The sequence below is a fragment of the Oncorhynchus mykiss genome, chromosome 19 (genome assembly GCF_057628025.1).
Source record: "Oncorhynchus mykiss isolate SJ-2025 chromosome 19, ASM5762802v1, whole genome shotgun sequence".
Taxonomy (NCBI): Eukaryota; Metazoa; Chordata; class Actinopteri; order Salmoniformes; family Salmonidae; genus Oncorhynchus; species Oncorhynchus mykiss.
Window position 1 is genome coordinate 17,967,010 of NC_143040.1, and position 17,164 is coordinate 17,984,173.

The following is a 17,164-nucleotide window of genomic DNA, read 5'->3' on the forward strand; positions in this document are numbered from 1 at the left end:
AGAGAGAACGGGACAAAACCAGTAATCAACCAGAGATGGAGAGAAGGGGATAAAACCAGTAATCAACCAGAGATAGAGAGAACGGGATAAAACCAGTAATCCACCAGAGATGGAGAGAACAGGACAAAACCAGTAATCAACCAGAGATAGAGAGAACGGGACAAAACCAGTAATCAACCAGAGATAGAGAGAACGGGACAAAACCAGTAATCAACCAGAGATAGAGAGAACGGGATAAAACCAGTAATCCACCAGAGATGGAGAGAACAGGACAAAACCAGTAATCAACCAGAGATAGAGAGAACGGGACAAAACCAGTAATCAACCAGAGATAGAGAGAACGGGACAAAACCAGTAATCAACCAGAGATGGAGAGAAGGGGATAAAACCAGTAATCAACCAGAGATGGAGAGAACAGGACAAAACCAGTAATCAACCAGAGATGGAGAGAAGGGGATAAAACCAGTAATCAACCAGAGATGGAGAGAAGGGGATAAAACCAGTAATCAACCAGAGATGGAGAGAAGGGGATAAAACCAGTAATCAACCAGAGATAGAGAGAACGGGACAAAACCAGTAATCAACCAGAGATAGAGAGAACGGGACAAAACCAGTAATCACCCAGAGATAGAGAGAACAGGACAAAACCAGTAATCAACCAGAGATAGAGAGAACGGGACAAAACCAGTAATCAATCAGAGATAGAGAGAACGGGACAAAACCAGTAATCAACCAGAGATAGAGAGAACGGGACAAAACCAGTAATCAACCAGAGATAGAGAGAACGGGACAAAACCAGTAATCAACCAGAGATAGAGAGAACGGGACAAAACCAGTAATCAACCAGAGATGGAGAGAAGGGGATAAAACCAGTAATCAACCAGAGATAGAGAGAACGGGATAAAACCAGTAATCCACCAGAGATGGAGAGAACAGGACAAAACCAGTAATCAACCAGAGATAGAGAGAACGGGACAAAACCAGTAATCAACCAGAGATAGAGAGAACGGGACAAAACCAGTAATCAACCAGAGATAGAGAGAACGGGATAAAACCAGTAATCCACCAGAGATGGAGAGAACAGGACAAAACCAGTAATCAACCAGAGATAGAGAGAACGGGACAAAACCAGTAATCAACCAGAGATAGAGAGAACGGGACAAAACCAGTAATCAACCAGAGATGGAGAGAAGGGGATAAAACCAGTAATCAACCAGAGATGGAGAGAAGGGGATAAAACCAGTAAACAACCAGAGATGGAGAGAAGGGGATAAAACCAGTAATCAACCAGAGATAGAGAGAACGGGATAAAACCAGTAATCAACCAGAGATGGAGAGAACAGGACAAAACCAGTAATCAACCAGAGATAGAGAGAACGGGACAAAACCAGTAATCAACCAGAGATAGAGAGAACGGGATAAAACCAGTAATCAACCAGAGATAGAGAGAACAGGACAAAACCAGTAATCAACCAGAGATAGAGAGAACGGGACAAAACCAGTAATCACCCAGAGATGGAGAGAACAGGACAAAACCAGTAATCAACCAGAGATGGAGAGAAGGGGATAAAACCAGTAATCAACCAGAGATGGAGAGAAGGGGATAAAACCAGTAATCAACCAGAGATGGAGAGAAGGGGATAAAACCAGTAATCAACCAGAGATAGAGAGAACGGGACAAAACCAGTAATCAACCAGAGATAGAGAGAACGGGAAAAAACCAGTAATCACCCAGAGATAGAGAGAACAGGACAAAACCAGTAATCAACCAGAGATAGAGAGAACGGGACAAAACCAGTAATCAATCAGAGATAGAGAGAACGGGACAAAACCAGTAATCAACCAGAGATAGAGAGAACGGGACAAAACCAGTAATCAACCAGAGATACAGAGAACGGGACAAAACCAGTAATCAACCAGAGATGGAGAGAAGGGGATAAAACCAGTAATCAACCAGAGATAGAGAGAACGGGATAAAACCAGTAATCCACCAGAGATGGAGAGAACAGGACAAAACCAGTAATCAACCAGAGATAGAGAGAACGGGACAAAACCAGTAATCAACCAGAGATAGAGAGAACGGGACAAAACCAGTAATCAACCAGAGATAGAGAGAACGGGATAAAACCAGTAATCCACCAGAGATGGAGAGAACAGGACAAAACCAGTAATCAACCAGAGATAGAGAGAACGGGACAAAACCAGTAATCAACCAGAGATAGAGAGAACGGGACAAAACCAGTAATCAACCAGAGATGGAGAGAAGGGGATAAAACCAGTAATCAACCAGAGATGGAGAGAAGGGGATAAAACCAGTAATCAACCAGAGATGGAGAGAAGGGGATAAAACCAGTAATCAACCAGAGATAGAGAGAACGGGATAAAACCAGTAATCAACCAGAGATGGAGAGAACAGGACAAAACCAGTAATCAACCAGAGATAGAGAGAACGGGACAAAACCAGTAATCACCCAGAGATAGAGAGAACAGGACAAAACCAGTAATCAACCAGAGATGGAGAGAAGGGGATAAAACCAGTAATCAACCAGAGATAGAGAGAAGGGGATAAAACCAGTAATCAACCAGAGATGGAGAGAAGGGGATAAAACCAGTAATCAACCAGAGATAGAGAGAACGGGATAAAACCAGTAATCAACCAGAGATGGAGAGAACAGGACAAAACCAGTAATCAACCAGAGATAGAGAGAACGGGACAAAACCAGTAATCAACCAGAGATAGAGAGAACGGGATAAAACCAGTAATCAACCAGAGATAGAGAGAACAGGACAAAACCAGTAATCAACCAGAGATAGAGAGAACGGGACAAAACCAGTAATCACCCAGAGATGGAGAGAACAGGACAAAACCAGTAATCAACCAGAGATGGAGAGAAGGGGATAAAACCAGTAATCAACCAGAGATGGAGAGAAGGGGATAAAACCAGTAATCAACCAGAGATGGAGAGAAGGGGATAAAACCAGTAATCAACCAGAGATAGAGAGAACGGGACAAAACCAGTAATCAACCAGAGATAGAGAGAACGGGACAAAACCAGTAATCACCCAGAGATAGAGAGAACAGGACAAAACCAGTAATCAACCAGAGATAGAGAGAACGGGACAAAACCAGTAATCAATCAGAGATAGAGAGAACGGGACAAAACCAGTAATCAACCAGAGATAGAGAGAACGGGACAAAACCAGTAATCAACCAGAGATAGAGAGAACGGGACAAAACCAGTAATCAACCAGAGATAGAGAGAACGGGACAAAACCAGTAATCAACCAGAGATGGAGAGAAGGGGATAAAACCAGTAATCAACCAGAGATAGAGAGAACGGGATAAAACCAGTAATCCACCAGAGATGGAGAGAACAGGACAAAACCAGTAATCAACCAGAGATAGAGAGAACGGGACAAAACCAGTAATCAACCAGAGATAGAGAGAACGGGACAAAACCAGTAATCAACCAGAGATAGAGAGAACGGGATAAAACCAGTAATCCACCAGAGATGGAGAGAACAGGACAAAACCAGTAATCAACCAGAGATAGAGAGAACGGGACAAAACCAGTAATCAACCAGAGATAGAGAGAACGGGACAAAACCAGTAATCAACCAGAGATGGAGAGAAGGGGATAAAACCAGTAATCAACCAGAGATGGAGAGAAGGGGATAAAACCAGTAATCAACCAGAGATGGAGAGAAGGGGATAAAACCAGTAATCAACCAGAGATAGAGAGAACGGGATAAAACCAGTAATCAACCAGAGATGGAGAGAACAGGACAAAACCAGTAATCAACCAGAGATAGAGAGAACGGGACAAAACCAGTAATCACCCAGAGATAGAGAGAACAGGACAAAACCAGTAATCAACCAGAGATGGAGAGAAGGGGATAAAACCAGTAATCAACCAGAGATAGAGAGAAGGGGATAAAACCAGTAATCAACCAGAGATGGAGAGAAGGGGATAAAACCAGTAATCAACCAGAGATAGAGAGAACGGGACAAAACCAGTAATCAACCAGAGATAGAGAGAACGGGATAAAACCAGTAATCCACCAGAGATGGAGAGAAGGGGATAAAACCAGTAATCAACCAGAGATGGAGAGAAGGGGATAAAACCAGTAATCAACCAGAGATGGAGAGAACGGGATAAAACCAGTAATCCTCTCTCTCCCTTCTTTTGCTTTCATGTCTGTCCATCCTGTTCCGATAACAAACAACCACTAACCAGACAGGCCTTTGAACCCGCAATGCCCTGAACACAAAACCCATAAAAATGAAATAAGAATTCACAATGTATGAAGATTCTCACCTCAATGCAAAATCTCCACATTCCAACTCACAATACCAGGATACAAGAGTCTATCGACTACATTCTAATGTGAGGTGGTGGTGTCTTGCTCTACCAAAGACTAGGCCTAATCTGTGGGGGAGAGTGACTGCTCTTTAAATGAATGGTTTCCATCCAGCAGGGAGAAAAGCACACATTGCACAATGTGGTCATGTAAAGGGAGGGAGGTTGGTTTGGCCTCTCGCCAAACTTCCACGAAAATTCATCCACATGTGCTGCACTGACAGCGAGACATTGGTAATCGCTACACGCCAGCCCCTGTCAAAAACATTATATAACAGCATATTTTGCACTGGAGGCAAGGCAATGTGGCTAACAGCCTAACAGGTCAATAAGAGTGAAGTGGATAGCTAGGCTAGGCTAACAGGTTAATAAGAGTGAAGTGGATAGCTAGGCTAGGTTAACAGGTCAATAAGAGTGAAGTGGATAGCTAGGCTAGGCTAACAGGTCAATAAGAGTGAAGCGGATAGCTAGGCTAGGCTAACAGGTCAATAAGAGTGAAGTGGATAGCTAGGCTAGGCTAACAGGTCAATAAGAGTGAAGTGGATAGCTAGGCTAGGCTAACAGGTCAATAACAGTGAAGTGGATAGCTAGGCTAGGAGGTCAATATGAGTGACGTGGATAGGCTAGGCTAAGCTATATGAGGACAGGAGAGAGGGGATATATAACAGGCATCGACAGCTGGACTTCACATGGTGAAACAGCAGGTCAGAAAAGTGGCCAGGCGATCGATACACATGTGCACGTCAGTGTTGGCTGGTGGGAGGCGCTATAGGAGGAAGGGCTCATTGTAATGGCTGGAATGGAACAAATGGAACGGTATCAAAACACATCAAACATATGGAAACCACATGTCCGACTCCATTCCATTTATACAATTACAGCCATTACAATGAGCACGTCCTCCTATAGCTCCTCCTACCAGCCTCCTCTGGTGCATGAACACACACACACACACATACACACGTCCAAAGTCCAGCAGAACCTCTAAACTTTGTGTGTGAGAGAGATAAGCGACAGGTCAGAGAAATAGTTTGTCTGAGTTGCAGAAAAGGAATTATCTACCTGGAGACATTGGTGATTGATCCACCTAATCCAAGTCCCAGATATATGTCATTTAGCAGACGCTTTATAGGATATCCTAATCAAAGACACACACACACACACACACACACACACACACACACACACACACACACACACACACACATAAACACACACATAAACACACACACACACACACACACACACACACACACACACACACACACACACACACACACACACACACACACACACACCAGGTATGACTGAATGAAGTCCAACTAAGTGTTGGTGACGACAGAAACAGCTCAATCACACAGAGATGTGCACAACAACATGCTCCAGGAGTCAGAAGTAGAGCGATCCCTCCCCCACACCCCCTGGGTCAACCAAAACAACACCATCAATATCAAGGGGAGGCCAATGGCCACTGATATGTATACTATAATACCACAGGAGACTGGTGAGGGGAGGATGGATCATATTAATGGCTGGAATGGGGTGAATGGAATGATATCAAACACATGGCAACCATTTGTTTGATGAGTTGGAAACCATTCCATTTGTTCCATTACAGCCATCAATATAAGCCTGTCCTCCCCAATTAAGGTGCCACCAACCTCCTGTGTATAATACACATACAAGTGAATTTGTCCCAATACTTTTGGCCCCCTAAAATGTGGGGGACTGTGGACAAAAAGTGCATTCCTTTCTAAACGGTTCACACAATACGGATGAAAATCCCCTCAAATGAAAGCTGATGGTCTGCACTTTAACCTCGTGGTCATTGTGTATCATTTCAAATCCAAGGTGCTGAAGTACAGAGCCACAACAACAACAATAATTGTCACTGTCCCAATACTTTTGAAGTTTACTGTATATTAGGCTAGACAGACAGGGACACTATAGAAACTCATTATAGATAAACAATGGCAGTCAATTTCCATCCATTATTATTGAAGAGGCATGTTCAAGAGAACCGGGTTTCAATGGCTTTTTAAAGTGTTGTCAACCTTCAATGTGTGCACGATAATCCAGGTTGTATAGAGTGCTTGAAGAGTGATTTCTTGGAAACCGGCTTACGTAAGACACCAAACACACATGCGCTGTGCATATTTTGCCCACACACATTGATGTGAGCGAGTGCGATGCTGTGATCTATTGCAGGTTTTTCTTTGAGATCGGACCAACTGAAAGCTGTGCCAACCCTCTTTATCTGGCCAATGTCTAATCTTGAGCATTCTGCCAAGGAAAGGAGTACAACCGAGACATCAGAGCAACACAGTCAGTGGTCTGGGCCAATACCAGAGTCTGCTTATTAAAGAGGAAGATAAGACTATCTGATTAGTCCATCAGTTAGAGTCAGTATAATGTACAAGTCGTCCTCTTTCATCATGAACTCAGGTTTGTTCGATGTAGGACCATGCATTCATCTTAGAGTAGGTAAACTAGGTTACATTTCTTAGCTATTATCCTAGACTGCAAACCGCCTAATAGCTTGGGAGCCTTTCCAGAAATCTAACAGCTAACGGTTCTCTCTAATCACAGATCACACAGTCGTGAGGTAATAGGCAGCTACTGTGGGAAACGGGGCTCATGTCTTTGACATGGCTGAGCTATAATGGCCATCCCTTCCTCACTGTCATTTCTGATAGGCGGCCTGGCTGTTTTGACGGAGAAACACCTGGTTTAGGCACAAAGTGCTGTGCTGCCTTTTGTCTGGATGTCTGTTGCCTTTGCTTTATTTGAGGAAGAGGGTTGAGGAAGTGTAAAATATATGGTTGTTTGGAGACCTAGATGTTTGTAGGGTGTCGGTCGGTAATCATTATTTAGTGTTAATTAGGATCCCCATTAGCTGACAAGGGAGCTGCTTTATGAGAATCGTCTCCGGGGTGTGGAACATGAAGGCAGGCTGGTCCTGTGTTTTGGTGTCGCGTGGCTCTGGATTACAGGGCGGTCTCTCAGAAAAGGGTGTGTCTGCCATGTGTGTTTGTGCTGTAGATTTTATGATTTGAACCCATTCACCGACAGAGCTAATATTTTATTCCCTTTAGCCTGCATATTTTGTGTATACTGTTGATCGAATCTCATTGTACATCTGACTAACGGCTGATGTCATTTCGGGGACTTTTACAGCTGCACAGGTAGGGCCAGTAATTGCGTAACTATTCTCCAGTCCTGAAGCTGTTGTGTGCCAATGTACACAGAAGCAACCATTAAAAGCAGATCCAAAACAGATCCACTGAGATCATTTGTAGTAAAGGTAAATACATGACCATTTCCTGTCTTTTTCATGGCGTTGTCCCCCTCGACCGATCAACCAAAGAACAGGTCAGTCCCTCAAGCTTACCTGTAGGGGTGTGTTAGGCAGCATACCACCCTGCGTCCCACTGCTGGCTTGCCTCTGAAGCTAAGCAAAGCAAGGCTGGTCCTGGTCGGTCCCTGGATGGAAGTGGTGTTGAAGGGCCAGTAATAATCACTCTTTCCTCTGGTCTAATATATATATATATATATATATACACACACACACACACACACACACACACACACACACACACACACACACACACTACCGTTCAAAAGTTTGGGGTCACTTAGAAATGTCCTTGTTTTTGAAAGAAAAGCACATTTTTTTGTCCATTAAAATAACATAAAATTGCTCAAAAATAAAGTGTAGACATTGTCAATGTTGTAAATGACTATTGTAGCTGGAAATGGGAGATTTTAAATGTAATATCTACATAGGTGTAGAGGCCCATTATCAGCAACCATCACTCCTGTGTTCCAATGCGTTGTACGAGATCTTCAGTTTCTTGGCAATTTCTCACATGGAATAGCCTTCATTTCTCAGAACAAGAATAGACTGACGAGTTTCAGAAGACAGATCTTTGTTTCTGGCCATTTTGAGCCTGTAATCGAACCCACAAATGCTGATGCTCCAGATACTCAACTAGTCTAAAGAAGGCCAGTTTTATTGCTTCTTTAATCAGAACAACAGTTTTCAGCTATGCTAACATAATTGCAAAAGGGTTTTCTAATGATCAATTAGCCTTTTAAAATGATAAACCTGGATTAGCTATATCTCCCAATGCCCCAGGATAGTGATTAGGGACATTGCCCTGTGTAGGGTGCCGTCTTTCGGATGGGATATTAAACTTGTGTCCTGACTCTCTGTGGTCACTAAAGATCCCCGGTGTCCTGGCTACATTCCAAATCTGGCCCTCATACCATCATGGCCATCTAATCATCCACAGTTTTCAATTAGCTCATTCAACCCCCCTCCTCTCCCCTGTAACTATTCTCCAGGTCGTTGCTGTAAATGAGAATGTGTTCTCAGTCAACTTACCTGGTAAAATAAGGGTTAAATAAATGGACTATGTCATGTAACGCACCCAGACAAACCCACACACACACACACACACGTATGCACAAATATAATAAAACACGTCAACAGAAGTCTTTCAAATGATGTACAGTGCATTTGGAAAGTATTCAGACCCATTGACTTTTCCCACAATTTTCTTACATTACAGCTTTTTTCTAAAATTGACTAGAGTGACCCTAAGCACACAGCCAAGACAACGTAGGAGTGGCTTTGGGACGAGTCTCTGAATGTCCTTGAGTGGCCCAGCCTGAGCCCAGACTTAAACCCGATCTAAGATAACTGGAGAGACCTGAAAATAGCTGTGCAGTGACGCTCCCCATCCAACCTGACAGGGCTTGAGATGATCTGCAGAGAAGAATGGGAGAAACTCCCCAAATACAGGTGTGCCAAGCTTTAGCATCATACCCAAGAAAACTCGAGGCTGTAATCGCTGCCAAAGGTGCTTCAACAAAGTACTGAGTAAAGGGTCTGAATACCTATGTAAATGTGATGTGTTTTTTATTTTAAATACATTTGCACAAATTTCTAAAAACCTGTTTTTGCTTTGTCATTATGGGGTATTGTGTGTAGACTGATGAGGCGGAACAAGTATTTAATCAATTTAGAATAAGGCTGTAACGTAACAAAATGTGAAAAAAGTCAAGGGGTCTGAATATTTTCAGAATGCACTGTACGTCTCTGGCTAGTATTTGCATGTTCCTTCCTATGTTGTCTTTGGTGGTTTGCCATGCAAAAGAGGTTTGGGACCACTCCCATAACACATAGCAGATAAACTAACCAACAGCAAAATTGGAACATGCATTTATTTTTAGATACAGTGAATCAATTACATTTTCTTCTGCCATCATAGATATGGTAAAAGCGAGGTAGCAACAGCATTTATTTTTCTCTTCTGTCAACACAGAAAATCTCTTGCAAGTAAATCAAAGATTGACTAACAGTTTGAGAATGTGGTGTGATTTTCTGAGATGTAGGATAAACCCAGCCTGCACACCATTCCAGTGGCGACCCGTCATTCAGGGCAGGTGGGGCTCAAAACAGGTTGAGCAGCCTGAATGACGGGTCACCACTGGAATGGTGTGTAGGCTAGCACAACAAGGTGAGTCCAAAAATGTAACGTATGCTGGAGCATAAATTATGTAATATGTCATGGAGATATGGCATGGTGCATGGTGATATGGCGTGGTGCACATGTAGCCTATAGCCTGTTTTAGAGAAACGTCATCATCGAATATTGTAAGAGCTTTCATTGTCTGCTTATATGCCCCCTTTATTAATCCTACGTTTCTGACTTGGTGTACAGGGAGCATACTGTAAGAACGGCCCATGTTCTGAATTCTGTCGCTGTACATTTCAAAAGTGCTGAACAAATAGTTATATTGACTTCGTCCGTCTTAGCTCGCTCATTAATGTCGAAATTACGGATTGCCTCTTATGCGCTCATCGTTCCCTTATGCCATAGTTTGTACATTGCAATTGTCAGTAGAAACCACATCTGCACCAATCTGCACAAGTTATCACGCTTGAAACATACCGTAACAATGGCAGAGGTCTCTACAATAACCCGGTGTTTGACAAATCAGTCATTGTGACACAATACTGCAAATGAAAAATCAGATCACAATGTACACTATGTGTTCATCTGTTCAAACAAGCAAAGCAGATCAAATCTCTGAGTCAACTCAACACTGAGGCAACAGGTGGGTTTGGTATCTCTCTCTGCCTAGCCAGCACTCGTCCATATCTGACACAACACAGACAGAACACACATCTGTCTTTCTGTGGAAATACCCACTGCTAAGTATTCTTACCATCATACACCCCATCAAAAGTACAGTACCCACCTATAGCTCCATCATCCTGTCTGAATGCACCTGACACTATGGGACTGGAGACTGAGGTGGTCTCATGATCCTACCTCTAATCTAATTGGACGGAAACACTATAGGGATCCTTGGGTGACGGATTTGAGATGCGATCTGTTTTGTCACTGCACGTGAAGTTGAAAAGAAGTTCCAGATATAGTTACAGTACATAGAACGTTGGAGTTATGAAGTTGGGATATATAGAAGAGTTCTAGATCGTTATAGGCTCTAGAAAAATGATAGCATGGAGCGCCAAGTATCCAGCATTATATTTTGACATCGTCTTAAGTAAAAAAAAAAGTGTAAAAAGATTTCATATCAAGGGGTTCATTCCCCTTATGGAAAGTCCTTTATTGGATGTAAAGCGACTATGATCTCACCTGTGATATGGTTACTACCTGTGGTGCGGTGTTGAGTCAGAGGTGTGTGCGTGTCTGTACAGCTGGCCCTGTTGATTCTTCCAGGCCAGAGGTGACTCATTTAAAGCCCCATGGCGTTAACCTGCTTATTAGCTGTGTTGCTCATTGAATGATATCATGATATGGCTGCTGCTTGATACTGAAACCTATATTGGCAAGTCTCTCGTAACATTTCACAGCCTTATACAGACTTTATCAGCCTAGCTTTCAACAGGTCCAAAGACAAGAATGTCATTTCACTTCAAGGATGAATAGCCAACTAAACCTATGCTTGAAATATGAAAAGAAAAACAATACTTTAAACCACCTCAATGGAAACATTTTAAATATAGCCTGCGATCTCATCATGACACTCGTTACCCAACTTTCATTTCCCTCAGCCGTCCTTTTCTATTATGACCAAACATCCATGGTGACGAGATAGACGTTACAACCCCCCCCCCCCCCCCCCCGAAGCATTGCAACAAATATCAGATGCGTCCGTGAAACTCTAAACTAAATCAATCCCTTTATTGACTTACAGTAAAAAGCCTCTGCCTGACTGTAGTGGAGGGGTGGGGGTGGGGGGTGGGGTGCATTTTAACACAGCAGAGATAATGACTACATCATTATTACTATGTCTTTGGAGGCCGTGTCTGAGTGGCTGGGGGGGAGAGGGCCTGGTGTAAATCAAATAAAGACATGGAGAGGAGAGGGCCTGGTGTATAGAACCAGTCTGGAATCCTCAGGGACTTTAGGAAGAGATTCCAGTAAATGTCCATGATGTATTCGTCCCTGTGCTTCTACAGGTAGTTGGGGTTCAGGGAACTGTTTGTAAAGGACACACATAACCGGTGGTGTGAAGCGTTAAGTATGGAGGAAACGTAATTATGGATATCATGTCATAGCTCTGAGGGGTGAGCCATGTTGGAGCCGGACCTCTGGAGGGAATTTCTTTGTCTAGTCTTAATTCTGAAATGCTCTGGCTCTTATTGAGAGGACTGACTGATCCTCAGTAGCTACAGCCCCTGGCAGAGTGGAGAGTTTTACACACTACTATCTTCTAGCCAGGAAACCTTATCTGATACTAAAAAAAATGTACTCGATTTCACTGAGTTCAAAACTGACTTTACCCAGAGGAGCAGTGAGCACCCCATTCCATAGAAGCCTCTTAGTAACACCGGCATATCTAAACTCTGCTGAGCTCAATGTCAATTTGTCAAAGTAGCAGGAGATAGCAAAGAGAGGAAAAGGGCTACGTCGAATCCAAAGTTGGATATCGGTCAGGCTTTAAATTGGCCTTGTTCTTGAAACCATGTGTAGTGCTGCTCTGGTAATGAATAGCAGCTATAAAACAGGTTATGACATCCAATTCATTCCTCTTACCTTTTCACTCTCATGCATTGGTTTTATTCTACAACCTCAGGGAATGAAATTGGAATGAAACCTAAATATTTGATGCTAGTTAATGTAAAATGTTAAATTATTCAGTGCAGGTGATAAGAACAAGTAGGTCTAGCGTCAACGCAAGTAGCCATATCACGCCATTCCCATAACTTCAGATCTCCACCAGCCATTTACTCCATTACTCCTAAATCAACAGTCAGCTTCACTAATGACACCCATCCATCCAAACCATAATAACGGCAGCCGAGGTAAGTTACACTTTAAGCAACGGGAGGAGGAGGTTGCATTTATACTATGCTGATCCAACCCCTCTATCCATCTCTCTAACAACAGCAACTACAGGATCCTAGAGGCTCACAACCAGCTCCATGATGACATCAGACTGTCTGATGCTTTCGCTAATCAGATCTCTGCCATTGGCTGACTGCATTAGTGTGGCGTGATATGGTTACTACAGCATTCACAGCTGTTTTCTGACTGGCCAAAGTAATGCTCAAGGAGCTCACACTATTAGTCTGGAGACATTGGCTGTTTCTGAGGTAGGGCCATTAGGGCCACTTAAGGTCTGGCTGGTTAACAGAGAGAAATAACATGTCAATGGGAGAGCGAGGCCCTCTCCTCCTCCTCATCCTCCTCCTCTCTATGAATAATAGAGAAGACTTGTTCTAGTCACTGACACATCCACCTTCTGCTCTTTTATTTATTTAACCTTTGTTTAACTAGGCAAGTCAGTTAAGAACAAATTCTTATTTATAATGAAGGCCTACCAAAAGTCAGAGGCCTCCTTGCAGGGACGGGAGCTGGGATTAAAAATAAAAATATAGGACAAAACACACCGTACGACAAGAGACACCACAACGCTACATAAAGAGAGACCTTAAGACAACAACACAGCATGGTAGCAACACATGACAACAACCCGGTAGCAACAAAACATGGCAGCAGCCCAACATGTTAGCAGCACAAAACATGGTACAAACATTATTGGGCACAGACAACAGCACAAAGGGCAAGAAGGTCATGACCCTCAGACTACATCCTCCAGGAAAACATAAATAAACACAATGTTTTTGTACCAATCAGTGAAATACGTAGGCCCACTGAATGGTAGGTAGTTGTAAAAAGATGAATCTCCTTCACAAGTATCTGAGAAATCTGTATCATAGTTTCTCTGTACACTCCATTTTCTACAATGTTAAATGTAAAACAAATCAAATTTAGAGACACAGGAGTCATCATACAACAAGGACTGTGCCAACTGAGCTAGTCTACCAAGAGACACTCAAATGAGTGAAGAATAATTCTGGGTCAAGTTGTTGTTTGTTTTCTGGAAGAGCCACGGACTGGGTACTTACTGTCAGAGAGATCCTCCACTTGAAGTTCTCTCCATATGACTAGAATCAAGATCAATTCATTCAATACCCTAATGCACCGATTAATACACTTACAGACCAACTATACGGGGCACGTTAGCATAAGGGAACCAACCGTAAGCATTGTAATCAACAAGAGGCTTCAGCGGTCGCAGAAGGCCTTCCTGTTTGGACACAGTGGGAAACATCTAGGCCTACATCTCAGCAGCCTGGACATTTTCTGGGATGGAGCATACCATTGGGAACACCAATCGGAGCAGGATTGGAGCTGGGCAAATCCAGGGGAGGAGGACTCTCCATTTTTAAAGTAATCCCCTCCCTCTCCCCGTGTCCACCCCAACTGAAGCCCACCCATCTGGGATAATCCGTTAGGACAGCTGGTGTGTCAGAAAACGTCCATGACAACCTTCATGACTGACGTCGGTCAACTATGACATAACAGCACGGGAGCATAGCACAACGTAAGAACATACTGTACATGCAAGCAAACACTTCAATGCACTTTCAGAAACTGCCACGAGAAATACGTGTTATGGTAATGACAACTGTAGAGGACAGTGTGTGTGTGTGTGTGTGTGTGTGTGTGTGTGTCAGCGACTACGACAGTGACAGTCGGGGGTGGTCTCGGTATGTCACGTGCAGATGGCTCGGTGGTTACGTAAAAGCATTTGAGGATTTCAGTAAGAGCCATTGTAAGGGATGTAATCATCCCAAACAACAGATTGGTCCCTTGGATGGAATTTGTGCGGTACAGTATTTGGAGAGCTCGGCTCAGCCACAAAACTCCCTGCCGTAATGGTCAGGTGCCCAATATGATTATTTCATCAAACAAATGTTATATCTAAGAGTTGTGGGAATAATAAGGAACACAAACAGATTAAACAATAAAAATGTTTCATTGATAGAAATTCAGTATGTGAGAGCATGTGATGGCTGGTTGTTCAATACTACAACCACAACATTCAAACAAACCAATCTCAGTTCACCTCAACAAAACACAGTAATCTTGAAATCAATCAATCCGCACCACTTTCCTAGAACCTCTCTCCACTACAGATAAATCAAGTCACTGGAACGTCATCTGTGGAGACTCATGGAAAAGGGTGAATAATCAGACCTTTGTGAGAAGAATGTAACCAGGAAGACAATAGATTTATGTTGTTAGCTCAATGGCACAATCAGAAGGAGTGTGGGTTAGAGTCCAGAGAGATGAAATCATGTCTCCAGGTAGCCAGGGCTGGATTACCATAATGGCTTGTAGGGCATGTCACCCCCCCAGATGGCATATGAGGGTGATTTTCATGAAACTCATTTGAAAATGTCTGTAGCAAATTGAGTTTGAAAACCATGATGCATCTGCAGAAATCAACTACCATTCTGAGGACTAGAATGTGTATGTCACGTTCTGACCTTTATTTCCTTTGTTTTGTCATTATTTAGTATGGTCAGGGCGTGAGTTGGGGTGGGCAGTCTATGTTTGTTTTTCTATGATTTTGGGATTTCTATGTTTCGGCCTAGTATGGTTCTCAATCAGAGGCAGGTGTCATTAGTTGTCTCTAATTGAGAATCATACTTAGGTAGCCTGGGTTTCACTGTTTGTTTGTGGGTGTTTGTTTCCGTGTCTGTTTCTCACCACACGGTACTGTTTTGGTTTTCGTTCGTTTCACGTTTATTGTTTTTGTATCAGTTGTGTTCATGTTGAGTATTTCTTATTAAAAGAACCATGGACACTTACCACGCTGCATATTGGTCCCCCAATCCTTCTCGCCTCTCCTCTTCAGACGAAGAGGAGGAAAACCTTTACAGTGTAGCTTTTAAATAAAGACATTTTCACCTGAATTTGATACATTTTCAACCAAATTCTCATTACTGAAATTAGTATGGATTTAATTAAAATTGGGTCATGTTATATATAATATTTATAAAAAGCTAACTTATTTGAACAAAACACAAAATGATGTTGCTGTAGTTTGTCCCATAAATCATACAAATTGTATAATAGTTTAAGTTGACATTGTACACAATAAATATTATGGTTTAAACACAGTGTCTGTGTCTCATTACCATAACACTTTTTCAAGTTCCTGTAAAAACTCCAATCAGTAAAAATAAAAGTAGTAGTACATAGACAAGCCCAAGTTTAGTTCATTTGTTCTCTTATATGCCTCCAGAATTAGGTTCTTATTCCCAAACACCCGCTTTACACCATTTGGCCTTCTCATTACCGAAATGGCTATAAAGCTCAAATTGGGAAAAAGTCTGATTCAATGTTATTATAATAATAAATGTCAAATTAAATATTTGTATTTTCAGTGTTATGTTTAACTCGGGCCTTTTCATTATGGGAGATGTTTTTATTTTTTATATTAGAAATATTGATTTGTTTATTCATTTTTGGGACTTTGAAAACGGTTACGGTAATGACAATGTTGGTACAATGCATAATATCTGATATAGATCATTACAGATCTTAATCTCAGTGATTCAACAGGAAATGTTGTGAAAAGTGACACCGTTTTGTGAGAATGACCCATGAACACGTTATAAGCCATGACAAAGTGTAGAATTGCAGGAATTTAGCTTTAAAACGGCAAAATATTCTCTCAGCCTCATGGAATGAGCATGAGATTAGCTACAAAACTGTAGCTGTGCTAGTCTGGCCCTGCAGGTAGCCCCTTGGCACTGATCTAGGATGTGCTTACAGGCCCATATTCCTGACCTTAACATTTAGGGGAGTAAAACACTAAACAGACCTTAGATCAAGAGTCAGAGAATACAAATCACCTGAGCCCATACTGTGAGGCCATAGACATCACTGGGGGCGAGCTCCCTGCCCTCCAAGACATCTACTCAAAGCGGTGTTTGACGAGGGCCCAGAAGGTCGTCAAGGACTCCTGTCACCCGAGCCAGGAACCATTCACTCTGTTACCATCTGGTAAGCGGTATCTGAGCATCTGGTCTCGGACCAACAGGCTCAGAGACAGCTTCTACCACCAGGCCATCAGACTGCTTAATCGTAGCTGTCTCCCTGCACAAACCCGGGCCCGGTTTCCCGATAGCGAAGGAAACTTAGGCTGGCGCGTGTTTTAACCATGCATCTTTCCCACAACGGCAAAAGACATAACATGTGTTTCCCAAAAGTGTGTCATTGAGGCATGTGTCGATACTGATAGGATCAAAAGAAAGGCAGCGCTGCTCTCTGTCAACTTTCTCCAATCAAATCTTACCTTAGCATTAGAATTACTCCACAACACTGACAACGGATCAGTTCCTAGAGAGATATTATCACCTATGGCTGCAAACATTGAGACGGCTTATTCTAATGCTTACCCTA

At 42.6% G+C, this 17,164-nt stretch overlaps 1 protein-coding gene across 4 annotated transcripts in view; it reads right to left on the minus strand.

Annotated features, from left to right (window-relative positions):
* Positions 1 to 17,164, minus strand: part of LOC110497355 (coronin-2A) — a 71,484-nt gene that overhangs the window by 47,605 nt on the left and 6,715 nt on the right. For 2 of the 4 annotated variants that reach the window (XM_090210310.1, XM_090210307.1), the window contains exon 1: positions 4,320 to 4,435. The exons of the other annotated variants lie outside the window; for them this stretch is intronic. In XM_090210310.1, coding sequence (XP_090066436.1) covers positions 4,320 to 4,340 — 21 coding nt within the window. In that variant the 5' untranslated portion in view covers positions 4,341 to 4,435. Of the gene's footprint in view, positions 1 to 4,319; positions 4,436 to 17,164 lie in introns of those variants that run through there. 4 annotated transcript variants of the gene reach the window in all.